At 37.9% G+C, this 19733-nt stretch overlaps 1 protein-coding gene and 1 pseudogene across 7 annotated transcripts in view; both read left to right on the top strand.

Moving 5' to 3' along the window:
- Positions 1-19733, top strand: part of TANC2 (tetratricopeptide repeat, ankyrin repeat and coiled-coil containing 2) — a 398932-nt gene that overhangs the window by 193969 nt on the left and 185230 nt on the right. For 4 of the 7 annotated variants that reach the window (XM_066262670.1, XM_066262668.1, XM_066262666.1 and 1 more), the window contains one exon: positions 3386-3496. The exons of the other annotated variants lie outside the window; for them this stretch is intronic. In XM_066262670.1, coding sequence (XP_066118767.1) covers positions 3386-3496 — 111 coding nt within the window. The remainder of the gene's footprint in view (positions 1-3385; positions 3497-19733) is intronic. 7 annotated transcript variants of the gene reach the window in all.
- Positions 9046-18945, top strand: LOC136324659 (centrosomal protein of 97 kDa-like; annotated as a pseudogene).

The following is a 19733-nucleotide window of genomic DNA, read 5'->3' as shown; positions in this document are numbered from 1 at the left end:
CTCCTTTCCAAACCGCCTTTCGTGCTGATTGGAGCTGGAGAGCTTTTTGGAGGTGGGTCAATTGGCCTTACACTAGGTTTGTGCTGGACAGAGGAAGTTACCTTCCCCCTGCCTATGACCACCTCAGTATTAGAGAATGACTCAGCACAGGTATTCTTCTTCCTTTCACTGTTTTTGTTCTTGACCTCCATCTCCTCATCTGCCTCACGCAAGACCAGTCCTCTCAGCTCTCCTCGTCCTCAGAGCCCCAGATAAGTGGCTGTGAGTGAGATTTTCTGTGCTGGCCCGTTAAGGCCGCAATTTCTTCACAAACCATTTCCCGCAGACAGAAATCCCACTCTTCTCCCCACTCAGTGCTGTCAGACTGTCTCCTTCCGTCTCTGGATCTCTAGTCTGAGTCTCCAGTCCTGGGACTGAGGACCCCCACTTTTCAGAGTCTCTCTCCCCGCAATGAGAATCCCTCTGGACCATCAGCCACCCCTCGCTCCTGGGAGCAGGGGAGCCCCCACCATGTACCACACTTCCTGCCAGTCTTTGTGTGGTTTCTTCTGTGCTCCTTGGTTTTCAAATCCTGTTCTTTTAGTCTAAAGTTGGTTTTTCATGATGATTGTTGTTAAATTAAATTGTAATCCAGTTTGGTCCCGAGAGGTGGCTGTTTGTATGTGTGCCTACTCCGCTGGCATCTTGGAATCTTGACCTAGAATTCTCTTACTCAACTGAATCATCTCATATACCAATTTTCTTTACGATCTAGTATATTAAAATTCTAGGCTTCCAAGCAAAATATTGTGTCCCATCTTCCAAACTGACCTTTTATGTTCACCAAGAAATATTTAAGACATTTGGACAGTCTGTCATGCCTGTGATTATTCTGCCCATGGTTGATTGACTCAGTGATAACACTCATTTTCTATAACTTGGATCAGAGCAACATTATAAGCTACCTTATAAAATAATTCAAATTCATCATTGGACTTGAATCTCATGGATGAAGGAGACATGAAGGTACAAAAGAATTAATGTCTATTATGCACTAAAGATAACCTCAGTTGGAATTCTTGGAGAAGGAAAAAGAAAGAAATCTGCAAGACATTGAGTTTCCCAGATCTTTATGATCCTTAGTCTTCCCCTTGACTTCATTTCCTAATTCTTGTACATCACTTAGACCCCCCCTCGACTTCTCCTTTCATTCCTCAGTTTCTTTCCTACATATCTACCCTAAGTTGCTGATTTGTCTGCTAGCCCCAAATTTCATTATGAAAATTGTTATTAAGATTTTTAGATATGTAGAGTTCCTTGAGCAGGGACCAGTGCTGTCTTTGTCACAACTCAGCAGGTAAAATAGTTATTCTGTTGCCATGACAATGTATTAATAAAATTCTATAAAGGACCTAAGAGCTTTCAGAGTTAAATTTATCATTTCTCCTATACCAAGCAATATTGGATAAATTATTTCATTATTTTTTAATTTTTTGGTTAGATTATAATGAAAAAGAGTCTAATATTGGCCATTAGTAGCCTGCAGATATGCTTATAAATCACTTGAGATCTTCGCTTGTGATCATAATTTTTAAAAATAGGCTCTAGTGTTACACTTTCAGCAGAGGTGAGAGTTCTGCTATTTCAAAGCTTACTTTTGGTAGAAAACCATACTGTTAGCACCCTTTGCTTTTGTTGCTGTGGAGATAGTAACTGGCTTTATTTTGTTTTTGTATTTTATTTTATTTTTTGTATTTTTTCTGAAGTGAGAAGCAGGGAGGAAGAGAGACAGACTCCTGCATGCGCCCGACTGGGATCCACCCAGCATGCCCACTAGGGGGCAGTGCTCTGCCCATCTGGGGCATTGCACCGTTGCAACAAGAGCCATTCTAGCACCTGAGACGGAGGCCATGGAGCCATCCTCAGCGCCCAGGCCAACTTTACCCCAGTGGAGATTTGGCTGCGGGAGGGGAAGAGAGAGATAGAAGGGAGAAGGGGAAGGGTGGAGAAGCAGATGGGCACTTCTCCTGTGTGCCCTGACCAGGAATTGAACCCAAGACTTCCACACTCCAGGCTGACACTCTACCAGTGAGCCAACCAGCCAGGGCCTTGTTTTTGTTTTTAAAAACAGAAGCTTAAAACATTCCAAAATACCCCAAGGTTTAAAGTGTGAATTATCTGTAGGTTTTGAGTACCAGCACATTTCAAAGGTATTTTTTAATACTTTATTATTTTTACCCTCCAAAGAAAATAGAGAATAATTCTGGCCATTATAATGACGAAGTTTTATGTTATTTTTCACAGGATCTTTTAGGAATAACTTAGAATCCCTGTGGATCAGTAGTGGATGAGGATTTTGAAGAACATGTAAAACTTTTGATAATAGTAATATGATCTTAAGCACTCAATGTCTTGGACACCTATAGTTATGACACTAATATATAATGCATACAAATGAATTTCAGATTCAGTTGATACTTTTGATACTATGATACAGTAGTTTATTTAATAGAACTCAGTACCAAAGCAATCTTCTTATTTTTACTTTTTAATATATTAACTGATTATTTAAATGTACATCAGTAGCGTCTTTAACATTTACCCCTAAAATCAGTAAGTAAAATGTATATGAACTTTCAATAAGTAAAGCTTTCAATTATATTTTATAATTCATTTCTTACAAAAATGCAGTTTCCATGGCATGGAATATTACTGTTCCATAGACCACATGATTATATTTGTAACTATATAAATTAGTCTCTGTTTAGCATCCAGTGTCAGACTGGCATGTTGGTCCACTAGCAGTTTTGACTTCTTACTCCAGTTGCTGAACTGTCAGGTGATTGATTTCCTCATTAGATGCCCTAGATTAATCCTACTTTTGGTATTTATCCCAAGTGAGTTTTATAATAGTTATTTCTGGATAAAGAAAACTTTTGATTTCAATTATTGTAAACAGAATCCTAAAATTTAGTCCTATACTTAACTCAGTTACTACCTCTATTTAATGACAAAGAAAGACAAAATAAGAAAGCTCTTCACTTCATATGGAGATCGAAAATAGCTAAAGATTATAGACAGTTACAACTTCTGCTATAGTTTCGAATATTAGATTTTAGCATTTCCATTTGGCAGTGACTTTTTAACATGACCCATCTCTTCTATGAAGAATGCAATTTTTTTTTTCTGGCACAAAAAATAGGGTAACCTGATCTGAGTCTGACAGAGTGTGTCGTTCATTTAAGTGCTTCCATCTGTTGCCTGCTGTTCCCCTTACTTATGACCCCTCTATGTTTCTTTCCCTTCCCTTTCCCTCCGTTTCTCTTTCCTTTTTCTTCCTTCCTTCCTCTATTTTTATACCCCCCCTTTTTTTTCCTTTCCCTCTCTCTCTTTTTTTTGTCTTTAGCCCCTCTGAGGAAGGCCAAGTTTGTTGAGAGCCCACGAATTCCAGAATCCGAGCTTGGCTCACCAACCCTCACTTCAGCTCAGAAACTGGACGTGGATGCATACTGCCCTGGTAAGCATGCATGCAAACTGTCCCCATGAAAGGGGGAAGTTTGGGTCAGGCCCATCCAGCAGAGCAGTATTTTGCATGTGTACTATTTATAAAAACATGTCTGTTACCTGTTTTGCAACTGATTGCATATTTTCCTTATTGGAACATAGTTTTACTGAACATTCCTTTTGACTATTGATATTAAAGTATTGAAAAACATTTCTAAGATAATTTTCAAAAGAATTAAAATAATTGTGGTCAGTAAGTGGTTTTCAGGGTGATTATTATGTTTTGGGATACTTGAAGAAATTTTGCTTTGACCATGTGTAAAACAGGAATGTTCAAGATATGAATAAAAGTGTTCATTTGATTCTAACCCTCTACAAATGACCAATTTTGCCTAATCTCTATTAGATCTCTGGACAGTTGCAGAAAATAGTTGTGATTTTGGAAATATTAAACTTGAATTAGAAAAGAAACATTATAGGTTCCCGATGTGGACTCCTGGACACTCACTTTTAGAAATATATCTCTTCATGAATGGCCTATAAGCACATGTGATAGTTTACTAAAACTCTTCTTGTGTGGGAGCCAAACTGAGACAGAGTCATTATCAATGCTTAGATATTTCCAAACTTAGATGAGTTGCCTGGCAACATCCTTTATAGTCACTCTACAGTGAGTCTAGAGAGCTGTGTCAAAAATATTCGCAGCTCTGGTTGAGTTGTATAAAGCTCAGATCAGAGCTTTAGTAAAGGACCTTAGAAGACATGGTTTTAGTTCTTTTGTTTGTTCTTGCTCATTAAAATTGAGGTTAAACCACAGTGAATGCAACTGCTACATATTTACAGCATTAGGGATCATCAGGATAAAATGATTGTTACTTCTAAGGAAGATATCAGTAGCTCTCATCTGAAATGTCAGGATAAAAAGACAATAGGTACAAACTCGGGCCAAGCCTAATTAGAGACATTTGATTTTTAAAATCAATTTTGAGTACTAAAAGATTTGGAGATTTCACTTTCAGGGTGCAGAACCCTGGGCTTCATTCACTGTTGTAGGTGAATATTCATTTTTAAGTCAATCATAGTAGTTTTGCATTAGTAATCAGTTTACTTTTTCTAAGAGGAACAAATTAGCTCTTTAAATGGCACTGTAGCACATTGTTAGAAGACGCTCTTTCACGTTTTGAGGTATTGTACTTCTTGGTCACACAAATTTTAGTGTAATAAAGTAAAATAAATAAATACACTTAATTCCCCATTCCTGCATTGAGTTTTGGAAGAGAAACCCTGTCAAAGGCCTTTTCTTTTCAAAATTTATAAATCAGAATGATTTTTAGGGAGACTAATCTTTTACTTACTAATTGCTCATCTGACATCCTTAATCTCATCTTGCTATCATTATTGTCCAGAAGCAAGGTTGCTGCTGTTTTTTGGAATGCCATTTCTGAATCACTGTGAAGAATCTTATCCATGTTATTACTCACATACATTTTCCACAAGCATGAATTCTTTGCTAAATTGGAATTGAACACAGCTAGTTAAACCTCAGTTTAGGTTTTCAGAAAGCCAGAAAGAAACTAAAACGTGTTGCCAGAATGCTAATTGCCATGCTTTGCAAACTCTCTTTTCTTATCTGAAACATGTTTAAAGTACAGAAACTTCTTAGTTATTTACTATTAAGTATTAAACTTTATGAAAATAAGTTTTTACTGAGATAAGAGTAGTAACCTGAGGGTTGAAGCTGTTATCTTCTACATGGTACCAAAAATTAACAGTAAACAAAGGGATTCAGTACACTCGTAAAGCAAACAAATAACAATCCATTCTTTTTGCATTTCTCTTACATAGGATATGCTAACAGAACGACTATATTTTATTGTACATTGATTCATAATAATTCAATTAAAACTAATAGTCTGGTATCTTGTTCACCTGCTTTATTCATTATCAGATGCAAATTTAGGAAAATATGTATATTTCACAAAGTTTAGAGCAATAGTTCTCAAATTTTAGCATATTTCAGTATTACCTGGAGGATGTTCAACCATAAATTGCTGGGCCCATTGTCAGAATTTCTGATTCAGTTAAGCCTGGGGTGGGTTGAGAATTTTGCTTTTATAACAAAATCCCAGGTGATGCTGAAGCTGTTACTTGGCTTTGCACACTGGAGAACCAGCTGGGTTACAGGGCTGCTGCAGGCTGCTTATAGCATTGTCCAATGCTTGTCCTTGAACAGTGCTTGAAGTCTATAGGGTTCATTCTGCTACTGACTTCTGAGGCAGAATTGGGGATATTGTTTCTGTAGTATCTAAACTTAAAACCTTTTGGTGCCTGTATTTTAGGTTGGAAGAATAAAGCTTTTGTGTCTGAAAAACAAATGTGTATTTTCTGGGTTTGTCTTTTTGTACCTGGTATCTGTGTACCCATGTCTAGTTTTCAGTGTTGTCCTACATGTAAAAAGAAAGTGTGGATCAAACCAGAGCAAGTTATTGATATGTAGTCTGTAAAGTATAGGGAAAGCTGCGCAGGGATTATTGCTATTGATCCAGAATATTTGTCTAATAAATTACAAAATTCTACATAGCATTAGATTCTAGAATACCTAATTTAAGTTTTACTTTTCCTCAAATTGTAATTGTTACATGCAAAAAAAATGTAAGAAAAATACAAGTAAGCAGTATGTTTTGCTTCTGCAACTGGAACCATGGACTGATGATGTTACATAACTGAGCAACCAGGGTTTAGGACAGGGATCAGAAACCTTTTTGGCTGAGAGAGCCATAAACGCCACATATTTTAAAATGTAATTCCGTGAGAGCCATACAACAACCCGTGTACGTTAAGCATTATCCAATAAAAATTGGTGTTGTCCCGAGGACAGCTGTGATTGGCTTCAGCCACCGCAACCATGAACATGAGCAGTAGGAAATGAATGGATTGTAATACATTAGAATGTTTTATATTTTTAACATTATCATTATTTTTATTATTATTTTTAACATTATTATTTTTTTATTAAAGATTTGTCTGCGAGCCAGATACAGCCATCAAAAGAGCCATAGGTTCCCAACCCCTGGTTTAGGATAAGTGAATTGTCTTTGATAATCAGTGGGAAAATAAAGACCTAGGGAATATAAGTGATTTGTATAGGGTCACAAGTATGAGACAGGTCTGTGTTCTGATTTTAGGATACCATAGATTTTAGGGTATCAGTGATTTCAATAAAAAAATTCCCAGAATAAGACAAGAGATTTATCCTATACTCTTAACGTTTCTGCCTGCAGCGTTACTTATTAGCTGTGTGATTTTAGGCAAATCACTTAACGTTTCTAAGCCTCAGTTTCTTCATCTGTAAAGGCAGGGATAAAATCTCATGTTAATAAATACAGTGTACTTAGCAGAATACTTGGTTTATAATAAATGTTAGCTGATTTTGTTATTATTATAGTGATAATCCTGAGGGCTAGCACAAGATCTTAAAGTGTTTTCTAAATAATCAGGGGGGAAAATATGTAAATTTTTAGAGACATTTTTTTGTTAAATGTGTCTATGGTGTTTGAATTCTGATTTTCCCCTTACTAGTCTTGTGATCTTTAACATGTCACGTAATGTTTCTGTGCCTCAATTTCCTGTCACAGCAATATTATATATAGAATGATGTTCTTTCTGTAAATTTAACAAATTAAATATGTATTTATATAAATACATGAATACACATTCACTGGCAGAAATGTCTAGAAGAATTCACCAAACTAACATTGGTTGCCTAAAGAGGGATTGTTGGGACGTCAGAGAGGATGGAATTGGTGAAATAATGCTCATGTTAGTAGTGGTTGTATCGGGTTGGTGGGATTACAGATGTTTTTAATTTTCTTTTTTGGGTGGTATATATTATTGAATGAGAGCTCAGATTCTAGACTTAGATCTGAGTTTAATTTCCTACTCTGTCTACATACAACTTTTATATCCTTAAATTTTTCAAATTGAGATTTAAAAAATAGGTATTTTTTAACAATCATTCTATCTCATAGGGTTGTTAAGATTAAATAAAATAATGTATATGCAATGCTTAGCTCAGACAAAATGAACAATAAGAAATGTTAGCACTCTTTCAGTTCATTACACTTCATTTTCTAAACTTTCTGCAATTAATTTGTATTGAAAAATTTCATTAATGAGATGCCACTAAAGGATGGCAATATTCTTTATATGTTAGTTTTTAAATTCTGTTGCACATTATAATACATAATTTCAAGGATAGGACTTAACCTTGACACAGAAGGCAGGCCAAGTCGACAGTTTTGTGGGACTTTTAATTACATGTGCAAGGTTAAGAGCCGAAATCTAGACCAGTGTTCTGAAAAGATAAGCTTTTTATTCACACCAAGTATTTTCAGAGAAATTTGAGATTAATCTTTTTATAATAGATTCTTTTATTTTTTAATTGAATTTATTGGGATGACATTGCTTAATATAATTATACAGGTTTCAGGTACCCAATTCTATAACACATCTCTGTACTCAATATTGTATGTTCTCTTCCCTAAGTCAAGTCTCTGTCCATTACCATTTATCTCTCCCCTATTCCTCCCTCCACTTACCCCCCACCCTTTGCAGTTACCACATGGCACTATCTTACAAAGGACAGTGTCATTTAAGGTAACAACAAATAAAATACTTGAAACTCAAAAATAGAAGTTTTATGATAGCTATTTGGTATATATTCATATTTATATATTTTTTGAATTTGTAAAGGATTTTTCATTTGGATTTCTCATTAGCATTTAAATTCTATATATGGCAATAATACAGCCACTGTAGATTAATAAACTTTTATATAACAGTTTATTTTAACTCTTGTATAATCATGTTCATTCTATTTAAAAGACAAGGATGATATTTTCTTATTTTTTCCTCCCATTTTTTTCTGTGAAAACATTATCAAAAGTTATTTTTATCCTAAATAGTTAGGCATGTTTCATTTGTTTGGCTGTGGATTTTATACTAATAAAATACATATAAATGAAACCTCTGTATTGTGCCATATGGGTACCAGGAGCCTTTCTCTTGCAATTCATGTCTTCTGTTATATTGTGTTTGTATTTTTTATGTCTAGTATGTTGTAAACATAAGGAGTGTATAGCAAGATTTTTAACCTGAGTTAAATTGGTGAGCTTTAGGAAGGTTCTGTCTACACCCCTTAAAATTATACACAAACACTGTTCTAACTATACGTATGTGCTTCTTTCCAGTGATGGGATTCAAATAATTTAACAACCAGTTCTTTGCCCTAATGACTGTTTTAAGTACAAAAAAACAATATACGGAAAGGTAGTTTATTATTTCTTGCATTTAATACTTAAATAAGAATAAAAGAGGTACACAAAACTAAATTGTTACAAGAGTTTTAAAATTTAATGAAAAAAATTAATAACTGACAAAAAAACAATAAAACATTTAAGATATTTCCATATTGCTTCTTGATTGGCATCCTCTCTTGCAATTTTTTTCACCTGTGGACGGAATGAACATTATTACGGGTGCTTAGAATATGCTGTTGCACAGATGAATGTTAAAAAGAGTAAAAAATGTAAATTTGTGATTCTCACATTGGACGGCTGCCCAGGCATCCACCTCAGCGAGAACCCTGATTATAAGTGCCATTTTAGCAACCGGTTTCCCGAACTTGAAAAATTAGATATCAGTTCTGCCAAACCGGTGCTAACTGGCTGAATCGAATCCCACCACTCCTTTCTATAACAAGTCCTCAAAGCAGTCTGTGACACACAGTTTACCCACCTAAAAAAGGCAAAAACAAATGCTGTTGTAAATGTTGAAATGAAACAAAGGCTGTTAATGGTCTAGCTGTTAGACCAAAAAATGCTTAAAGTTGGATAGTGGACAGACTTGTATGTGGAATGAAGGGAGTAATTGAACCGCAGTGCTACCCTAATCAGAATCTGAAAGTTAGTCTAAAAGATAGAGGTTAGAAGGAGAGAGGGAAACAAATATTTTAGTATTTTTTAACTATGAGAGAAATTGTCTGATTACTAGCTGTAAAAATAAATATATCAAAGAACTAGAATATGAGTATTCCTTTCCTAGCCATTAGTAAGTTCTTAAAATGTTAGAAAGTTATTTCAGTGGACAGATGCTTTTTGAATAAAACTTTTCACTTTGAACATCTTCAGTTATAGTCCCGATTTATATTTTATCATTTTTTAAAAGATTAACTGCCGAGACCAGCTTAGCCGTGGGTGTGCACGGATAGAAGGCACTGTAGGACTTAAGAAAAAAACAGACACAACATACAGAAAATATGGGTACAGGGGACTCCTAGCTTCTAGGACTGAGAGCCCAGATCACTTCAACCTTGTCGGTCTCTTTGCTCATTAAGCAAATTAGCAGAGCCTGGGTTCAGGTGCAGAGAAAGGGTAATTAACTAATGTCTTTCAGGTATGTAAGGAAAAGGCCATAGGGATCAACAGTTTTCCTTTAGACAATCTTTCCAGTGCTTGCAAGGGCAGTGTTCTGCCCCCACAGGACTTGGCGTTCCAAAGTCCGCACCAAAGACTTGTCTCGGGACCACAGTCTAATTCCCAGCCATTTTCCCACAATTAATGGTCTAAATCATACTAACTTTCAGATTAACATTTCTCAAGATGTTTTGCATCACAAATTATAAAGACTTGGCCTATGGGTGTGGTGCTTACATCTATAATTTAGTTAGGTATCCAAAAGGACAGTTTTTCTCTTTAACTCTGAAACCATTTTAACTTTTGTTTTTTGAGGCAGTGAAATGCCCTGGCTTGGAGTAAGTTACCCTAGTTTAGACTACAGCTCTGGAGCCAGACTGCATGTGTTCAAATACTAGCCTTGCCACTTACTACTTGTGTGATCTTGGGCAAATTACTTAAACATAAGAATGGTTAATTTCCTTATCTGAAAAATGGGGATTATAATATTACCAACACCATAGTAATGCTGTGAAGATGTAATAAAATATGTGAAATAATTATAATTATGTGGTCCATAGTTAATGCTATATAAATCTTAGCTATAGCAATTATAGTGTTTTAGAACCTTACTACTGCCTTTTATCTAGAAATGCTATGGGTAAGACTTTCTTTATGAATGCTTCACAAAGAGGGTAAAATTCTACCTATAACCTATAATCATTGCCTGTTTTTACAAGCAGTCTGTTTATGTGAATAGATACTAGGTTGTGTGGGATTTTCCTCATTTTTTTTCCAATGGAGGCAATTTTTCACAATAGTTAATAACTTAGGCACTGGGATAAGACAAGCTTGAATTCAATTCTAGTTGTGCTACTTACCAGCTGTGTAACTTTTATTACTTAATTTTTGTAGTCCTCTTTTTCCTTGTCTGTAAAATGAAGATAGTAATATTGCCTATTCCATAGGGGGTTTATAATGAATAAGATAATACACATAATTTACTTAGTGTAATGTCTGTAACATCAGTTATTATGGCTAATAACATCACATGTATATATTATTATAGATTTATTTTTGGAAAAATCTATTTTTGTTTTTCTTTAAGCAGTATATATGTTCCTGCAGCCCAATGTTCATGAAAATTTGGGGGGGAGCAAGGGGTAGAAAGGTATTCTTGACTTCTGTTTTGACCCCCAAGAAACTGGAGATTTATGAATCTACCATAATTCATATCTGATATCTCACCAGTGCCATCCTTTAAGTCACTTAAATCCTTCTTTTTGTTTCTCTTTATCTGGAAGTTAATAACTATAACATTTAAATTTAAAAATCTTGAAGTCTGTGTTGATCATAAATTGCTTAACAGTACAAATTAATCTAACAATTTGTAATCTGTAAATCTGTACAAATTAATCAAGGAGAAAGACCTACAGCCAGTTAAAAGAAAGGCAGCAGGGAAGTTGTGAATATAAAAGGGTAGGGCCTGACCTGTGGTGGCCCAGTGGATAAAACATTGACCTGGAATGCTGAGGTCGCCAGTTCAATACCCTGAGCTTGCCCAGTCAAGGCACATATGGGAGTTGATGCTTCCTGCTCCTCCCTCCTTCTCTCTTTCTCTTCTCTCTCTAAAAATAAATTAATTAATTAATTAAATAAAAAGGGTGGGATACCAGGAATATTATGGACATTTTCTATTGGAATATATGGACGAGGAGCCATGCTTGCAGACTATGATATGAAACATCAAATATGTACAAAAAGCAAGGAAAATTTGTTGTTTCATTTAAGCAACTTTTCTCAGAATTCCAGTTCACTCCCTTGGCTGTGGGTTAGAACTAGTGACTTGCTTCTAACAAACAGAATACGTAAAAAAGTGATAGGATGTCACTCTTGAGATTATGTTTTAAAAGATTCACTTTCATGAGGTTTAGGCTTAGAAGACACTCTTGTGGGCCATATTAAGATTTTGATGCTTCAGCTAACATTTGTTGATTTATCTCCCAGTACTGATACGTTTTTCTTGATCAACATAGAAAAGAAGAATAAAGAACAAAAATAATGTACCCTTCTCTGTACTGTATCTTTACAAAATAAAACATTATTCCCCTTACTGGTATGTGGCCAGTCTTTAAATATATTTATACTAAAAATCAATAATTTGCATAAAAATTTTGACAAGTCTTACCAATTGTCATTATGATACTAAATTGTTGAAAAACTTGCTTTTCTGCTCCTAATCTCCATCTAGTATTATTTGACCAGTTACAGTTAGATTGGAAAGGAAAATTAAATGCCTGCTTCCTTTAGCCACAAATCCCAGCTGTAATTTATAGATCATTAAGGTAGGCTAAGCATTATTATGTTTTCTGCTTTTATCTTACCTTCTACAGTAGCCCTCATAGTTAAATTATAATTGTGAATAGATGAAGCTGATGTTTATGTTGCTGCCAGAAAAAAAAATTGTAATAGGGAGTAGGAGTCATCATCCAAAATGACTGGAGAATTTCTTTTAATGTTTGAAGAGGAGCATGAGACAAGCTTACTACAGATTGGCTTTCTGTTGCTTGGCATTGTTACAAACCAGTTTTAAAGGAATTTTCTTATCTGCTGGTTAATCGTTTATTAAAACATTGAGTATCAAAAGCTACATAAAACATTTTTGTATTATGCCGAAAGATGCCTAATGTATGTATCAAAGACTTACTCTACTATTAATCCATGTAAATTATCTTTGGTACTGTAGAACAGAAGGCTACCCTTAAAATCTAAAGATATTACTTGTTTTGCATAAATAATTTCTCTTTTTAAGTTTTAAAGTGAAAGAACACTGGTTAGAATGTATTTGTCTACACATAAAACTTCAGTTACAACCAAGGGAATAAAATATGGAAGCAAATTTCTGATACCTTACCAGAGCAAGGATGCTTATTTTTTAGCTAAAATTTATTCTGGCCTGACCAGGTGGTGGCACAGTGGATGGAGCTTCAAACTGGGATACTGAGGACCCAGATTTGAAACCCCAAGGTTGCTGGCTTGAGTGCAGCATTGCTGGCTTGAGTGCAGGGTTGCTGTCTTGAGCATGGGATCATAGACATGACCCCATGGTCTCTGGCTTGAGCCCAAAGGTCACTGGCTTGAGCCCAAGGTCGCTGGCTTGAGCAAGGGGTCACTGGCTTGGCTGGAGCCCCCCCCCCCCCGTCAAGGCATATATGAGAAGCAATCAATGAACAACTAAAGTGACACAACTACAAGTTGATGCTTCTCTCTCCCTGTCTGTCTGTCTCTTTCTCACTCGCTTAAAGAAATAATTTATTCTGTACAATGAATTATGTAATATTATAGATGCCTTACTGGGTCCCTCACCAAGTAACTTGTATAATGACAGAGATGATATGATGTTTGTCCCTAGTGAGAAGAAATAATCAACAGGGGATACATTCTCAGATCTCAGGTGGATGCCTGAAACTATATAGTATCAAAAGCCATATATACTATGTTTTTTTCTCTACATATATATCTATGATAAATGTATGGCTTCTCTTTGGCATATTTGAATTGCCAGCATTACTAATCTTGTGTTTGGGGGCCATTATTAAGAAAATAAAGGTTGCTAAAACACAAGCACTGTGATAGTACAACAGTTGATCTGATAACCTAGACAGCTAGTAAGTGAATAATGGCGTGTTATCATATGCAGTGTGGGTATTCTGGACAAAGGGATGATTCACATCCCAGGAGGGATGGTACAAGATTTTTATCACACTACTCAAACCTGCACACAATTTGTAACTTATGAATTGTTTATTTCTGGAATTTTCCATTTAATATTTTCAGATGGTTGTTGACCACAGGTAACTAAAAACTTCAGAAAGCAAAAGGTTAGATAAAAATAAATTACTGTATAGCTGAATTATCATAGCATTTTTATAATAGAAGCTCTTAAATAACAGTTGTCCCTCAATATTTGTCAAATATTCAAACAAGAAAAAATTAATACTGAAATTGTCAAAAACACCCATCTAGACAATTTAATAGATTTTCTCTCTTATGCTTACCACTCTATATATAGTGCTTAGTGTAGTGACTAATACACAGTAGATATTCATTCATTGTGTACTGAAGGAATGAAATGCACCCAAGAAGTCAGAGGAGGAGAAAAATGAAAAGCTTAGTGTGTTATAAATGTATGTGAGTGACATAGTTTTCTCTCTACTAAGAACATCTCTTTTCCCTGACCAAGCAGTGGCACAGTGGATAGAGCATCGTTCTGGGGTGCTGAGGACTCAGGTTAGAAGCCCTGAGGTCACTGGCTTAAGAAAGGGTCACTTGCTTTGCTGGAGCCCCCAGTCAAAGCACATATGAGAAAGCAGTCAATGAACAATTAAGGTGCCGCAACAAAGAATTGATGCTTTTCATCTCTCTTCCCTCTGTCTGTCCCTCTCACTAATCTCTCACCAAAAAGAAAAGAAAAAAAAACCCACAAAAAAGAATATCTCTTTTCATACACTTGAGCAACTGGAAACAATGATTTCCTAATCTGTGATTATAATGTACACCAAGTCCTTGAATAATGTCGTTTTGTTCAATGTGTTTCGTTATAACATTGGAGAGATGCCATAGGTACTTAAATCTTGTTTATATCAATTAGCTCATAGTAAAATTGATTTTATTGCACATAGGTTTGCTTAAAATTGCAGAATTTATCAAGAGTGTTGTGAGGACTTACTATAATTTCACTATGATGTCAAAAAGGGGAAGTAGTATTTATTTCAGTGGTTTTTGATTTGTTCCTCTGATTTGTTTTAAATTTCTGCTAAGCGCCTGACCAGGTGGTGGCGCAGTGGATAGAGCATCGGACTGGGATGAAGAGGACCCAGGTTTGAGACCCTGAGGTCGCCTGCTTGAGCTCGGATTCATCTGGTTTGAGCAAAAAGCTCACCAGCTTGGACCCAAGGTCGCTGGCTTGAGCAAGGGGTCATTCAGTCTGCTATAGAACCCCCCCCCCCATCAAGGCACATATGAGAAGGCAATCAATGAACAACTAAAGTGCCACAACGAAAAACTGATGATTGATGCTTCTCATCTCTCTCCATTCCTATCTGTCCCTATCTGTCCCTCTCTCTGACTCTCTATCTCTGTAATAAAAAAAGAAAAAAGAAAGAAAGAAAGAAAGAAATTTCTGCTAAGCTTTCTCCTTTCATAGAAAGACATCTTCATGTAAGGCTAATGTAAGTAACATATGGGGAGGGGCATAAAGCTTCAGTGGATCAGAATTCTGCCATGTCAGCCAACAGATAAATCAGCTATGAGTGAGCTGTAATAAATATAATTAGAGAACATATCAGTGAGATAAAACAAAGAATGAGGATTTCAGGAAAATATCATCTGAAATGTGACACATTTGTCCTCAAAGATCAGGAAAAAGAAAAATACAAGAATAAACTTAATGCTATCTTCTAAGAACTGAATATATTATATATGATAGCCAGACCATATATAAAAATAGAACTGTTTGCAGCATCTGGCCCAGGAAGCCAACTTACTATCTATAAGTCAGACTTGTGGAAAGTGAGACTACCATCTAGCAACCAATCTAGGCAGCCAATAATAATGCCTGTAATAATGGGAACAAAATGAACAGGGCTTTATTATTAACTGACAGTTTCCTTAGTATTTGTCCTCGCTTTCAACTTAAAACCAATTGGAGAAAGCTAAATATGCATTCCTAGCCAATAATATAGGATGCCCACTTCCACTTAGCCTGCCTTCAGGTTCTGCATGCCAAGTGTCTTCTGTCAGAGCCTACCTGAAGCCTTTCTTTTTTCTTGTCCATTATAAAGCTTTTCTATTCCTCTGCCTGCCTTGGAGTCTCTGCCAAGTGCAAGTGATGGTGACTGACTCCCTTGCTCTATAGCAATCTCTGAATAAGTAGCCTTTGCTTGCTTTTATTTGGGTGGTCTTCATTTATTCCCATACATTTGTGTGTGTGTGTGGCAGAGACTGAGTCAGAGAGAGGGACAGATAGGGACAGACAAACAGGAAAGGGGAGAGAGGAGAAACATCAGTTCTTCGTTGTGGTTCCTTAGTTGTTCATTGATTGATTTCTCACATGTGCCTTGACCAGGGGGCTACAGCAGACTGAGGGACCCCTTGCTCAAGCCAGCAACCTTGAGCTCAATCTGGCGACGTTGGGGTCTCAAACCTGGGTCTTCTACATCCCAGTCCAGCGCTCTATCCACTGCGCCACTGCCTGGTCAGGCCCCATACATTTTTTTCACCTTTTTTTTTTTTTTTTTTTTTTGTATTTTTCTGAAGCTGGAAACGGGGAGAGACAGTCAGACAGACTCCCGCATGCGCCCGACCGGGATCCACCCGGCACGCCCACCAGGGGCGAAGCTCTGCCCACCAGGGGGCGATGCTCTGCCCCTCCGGGGCGTCGCTCTGCTGTGACCAGAGCCACTCTAGCGCCTGGGGCAGAGGCCAAGGAGCCATCCCCAGCGCCTGGGCCATCTTTGCTCCAATGGAGCCTTGGCTGCGGGAGGGGAAGAGAGAGACAGAGAGGAAGGAGGGAGGGGGTGGAGAAGCAAATGGGCGCTTCTCCTATGTGCCCTGGCCGGGAATCGAACCCGGGTCCCCCCACACGCCAGTCCGACGCTCTACCGCTGAGCCAGCCGGCCAGGGCCCCCATACATTTTTTTATATAACATAATTATAGTATTCTAACATAGAACATCTATGGCTTCCATGCTTGAACATATATCAACAAAAATGCATACAAAAGGAATGCTTTATGATAATACCCAGACTTATGCACATAAGAATTAATGTGATTTTGACATAACACTTTATAAGAATAGTCGCATAGTACCTGTGGTAGTAAAAATGACAAGAACAGTATTTCACCTGGAACAACATAGTTGCAAGTTATTTCTTTTCTTGGCCTGGGCCATTTATACCTTAAGTTTTAGCATCCTCCTCACAGCCCACTTGTGCCACCTCTCTTGTCTGCACTGTATGACCTTAATATCAGATACCATGCTCTCACTCCCAATGACAAAGGCAGATCTGCACCTAACTTTGGAATCTATTAATGCCTTACTGATGTATCACTTTCCACATTAATTGATTTTGACTTAGTCATCTGATGGCACTAAAGCTGTGCTGGGTATGGTAGAGACGTTTTCTAGTATACCCGTATTATAGCTGTTCTCAGAGTTCTGAATTATAATGAACTTATATGCCCCCCCCTCCAGTTCTTTACAGTTTCTTTATTTTTACAGCAGTTTTTAGCCTCATTTTTAACAACCTTACTCTACCTGTACTTCCCCTACCTATCTTTATTCCCAGTTGGAAGAACTTAGAACCAGTTTCCTGGAGTTAAGTTCAAAAACATTAGAATACCATCTCAGTTTCCACCCCAAATTGTTGCCCTTAGGAACATTAAAGAAAGTTTCTGTATATATTCAGGGACATGCTCAAGGGATTCTGGAGGCAGTCTTTGTCCATCTCCCTTTCCACTTAAGAATCCTAATGCCAGGACATAGCAGGGCTGTGAAGCAGCGGCCAGGCTTGGCACAGCAGCAGTTGATCAAGGAGTCATTGTACCCAACCATGGGAAAACTCACACTGGCAGGCCAGACCTGGAGCTCTTTAAAGAAAAATGTGCTTCTTATATCAACCCCATCCTCTCCTTGATATGAAGAATACTGGGAGAAAGAAAGCAAAGCAAACTGAAAGCTCACCTGAAGCTCAGAAAAACAAAGACATGGAGTTTTGAGGAGAAAAGGTATCAGCTGTAGGTAATGAAGACACAGCCTGATAAAGAGGATCAGTTTCTTTAAACTATAGCTTTTCCGCTCTCTGCTTGCAGTGTTTGTAGTGGTGGTGCTGGTTATCACTGTTACTCAAGTAGAATTTGAAAGCTGAATGGCTGTATGTCAAGGCAAGGAAAGAGCGTATCAGCCTGACCAGCACATCCAGCTCATCCAGTATCTAGCTACAGTCTGTCCTCTCACTTGTACATTGGGTCTTTGAACTGCTGAGGAACCAAACTAGAGAAGATTTTGACCAACCAGAGGTTTCACGATAGGCAAGTGATAAAACAAAGCCAAAATGAAGAGTTCTTTTCCTTCTATTGAAACAAGGGCACCTCTTGTACCGGAGCATTCAAGCCCTGTTCAAGATTGCCAGTTAGTTCAGGAAAGTGAACCCACCATCCAAGTCAGTTCTTGGGTTGAGATAAACAGTAATGATCAGTTATATGCTGTTAGGAATAACTTTCTAGCCTCTGTACACACTACAAGATAGTCTTGAAATGACCTGCTCCTGGAAGACATACAGACAGATGAAAACAAGTTAAGCTGTAGTCTCTCTTCAGAGTCTGTTTTCATGCCAGTTGCATCAGTACTGTCTCCAGTATCAGCTATAGTTCAGCTGAGGCTATGGGCATTCTCTTGGGCCTAGAAGATGATGGTGGCACAGATGAATCTGTGAGAGGACAGGAAGACCAGGACTTGAATAAGGGAGAGGAAAAGCTTTTTGGGATACAACTGAGAATTCTGTTCAACTGATGAAAAGTGTAGTCAGGACAGAGGTAAATGAGAAAGATGGGCTGTTAACCTTGTCCTCAGCAAGCTGGAACCAGCGCTGTCTTGAAAAGTGACATCCACAGTCTTATATCTTTTTCTGAGACAATTGGGCACAATGTCTTCCATACAGAGCGAGACAGTGAGGAAACCGTGTCTCAAACAGCTTCAGAGAAACTTCCCTGCAGGCTTTTAAATCAGAGATCTGTCGCTTTGGGACAAGATAAAGTAGACCTTCAGAAATTGAATGATGCAGTCACCAAGCTTCAGGCCTGTTGGAGAGTCTTTTATGGCAGGAACTATAACCCTCAAGCTAAAGACATGCATTATGAAAAGCAGCTGTGCAGAATGCAGGAGCACATTGTCTGCCTAATGATGAAATAAGGAGCTCCTGCTCCTTGGGTGTTTGGCTGGAAAATTGAGGCCCTACAGTGGTTCCAACCTTAAGACTCCACCTGAGGTGATCTGGTCATATGTGCCCTTGTAGATGTAGAAGTAATCAAAAATGAGGACAGGAATGTAGTGGTGCTAGCAGTAAATGGGACTAAAATCTTCAGTGAAGACCACAGTGATGGGGAGCGGGCAGACAACTGCATAGGAGGGGTGATGGGGTGTACCCCTCAGATGTACAGCATACTCCCTCTGTTGCCCTGGACCTTTGGTGTGATAACTCTTACTCTTCTGGGAGTCTCCCTTCCTCTGTTTTTACAAGCCACCTGCATAATTGACCTGCAGTCAATCTCAGAACAAACCAGCAATCACATGGTGGCAGCAAAGGGAGCAGCTGCAGCATCAGGATCCAGAAAGCCTGTGGTATCACCATGGAAACCCCTGGACTAAGGACCCACACCACATAACCAAGAGCCTGCCCCATGCCTGCTCTAGGATCCCCTCCATGCCCATGCTCCAGCTGTGAAATGAAGGCCCTACATTAGGAGAGAGGGATTCAGGACTCACAAAGGGCAATGCCTGGTGTGGGCACCAGTCCCTCCACAGGGGATGAAAGAGCATCCAGGTGGTAGGCTCAGGAGGGCTGCTGTGAGAGCCACCTGGTGTGTAGGCAGGGTATGAGGTACTGTGGAGGAGGCTTTATGGGGCAGGGTGGCTATAAAAACCTGGGGGAGGCCCAAAGCCACATTGAGCAGAGAGATGGCACTCCTTCTCAGAGCCACAACTCCGCCATGTTCTCCACCTGATCCTATGCCTCCCT

Source organism: Saccopteryx bilineata, chromosome 2 (genome assembly GCF_036850765.1).
Source record: "Saccopteryx bilineata isolate mSacBil1 chromosome 2, mSacBil1_pri_phased_curated, whole genome shotgun sequence".
Taxonomy (NCBI): Eukaryota; Metazoa; Chordata; class Mammalia; order Chiroptera; family Emballonuridae; genus Saccopteryx; species Saccopteryx bilineata.
This window is presented reverse-complemented; position numbering and strand designations above follow the sequence as displayed.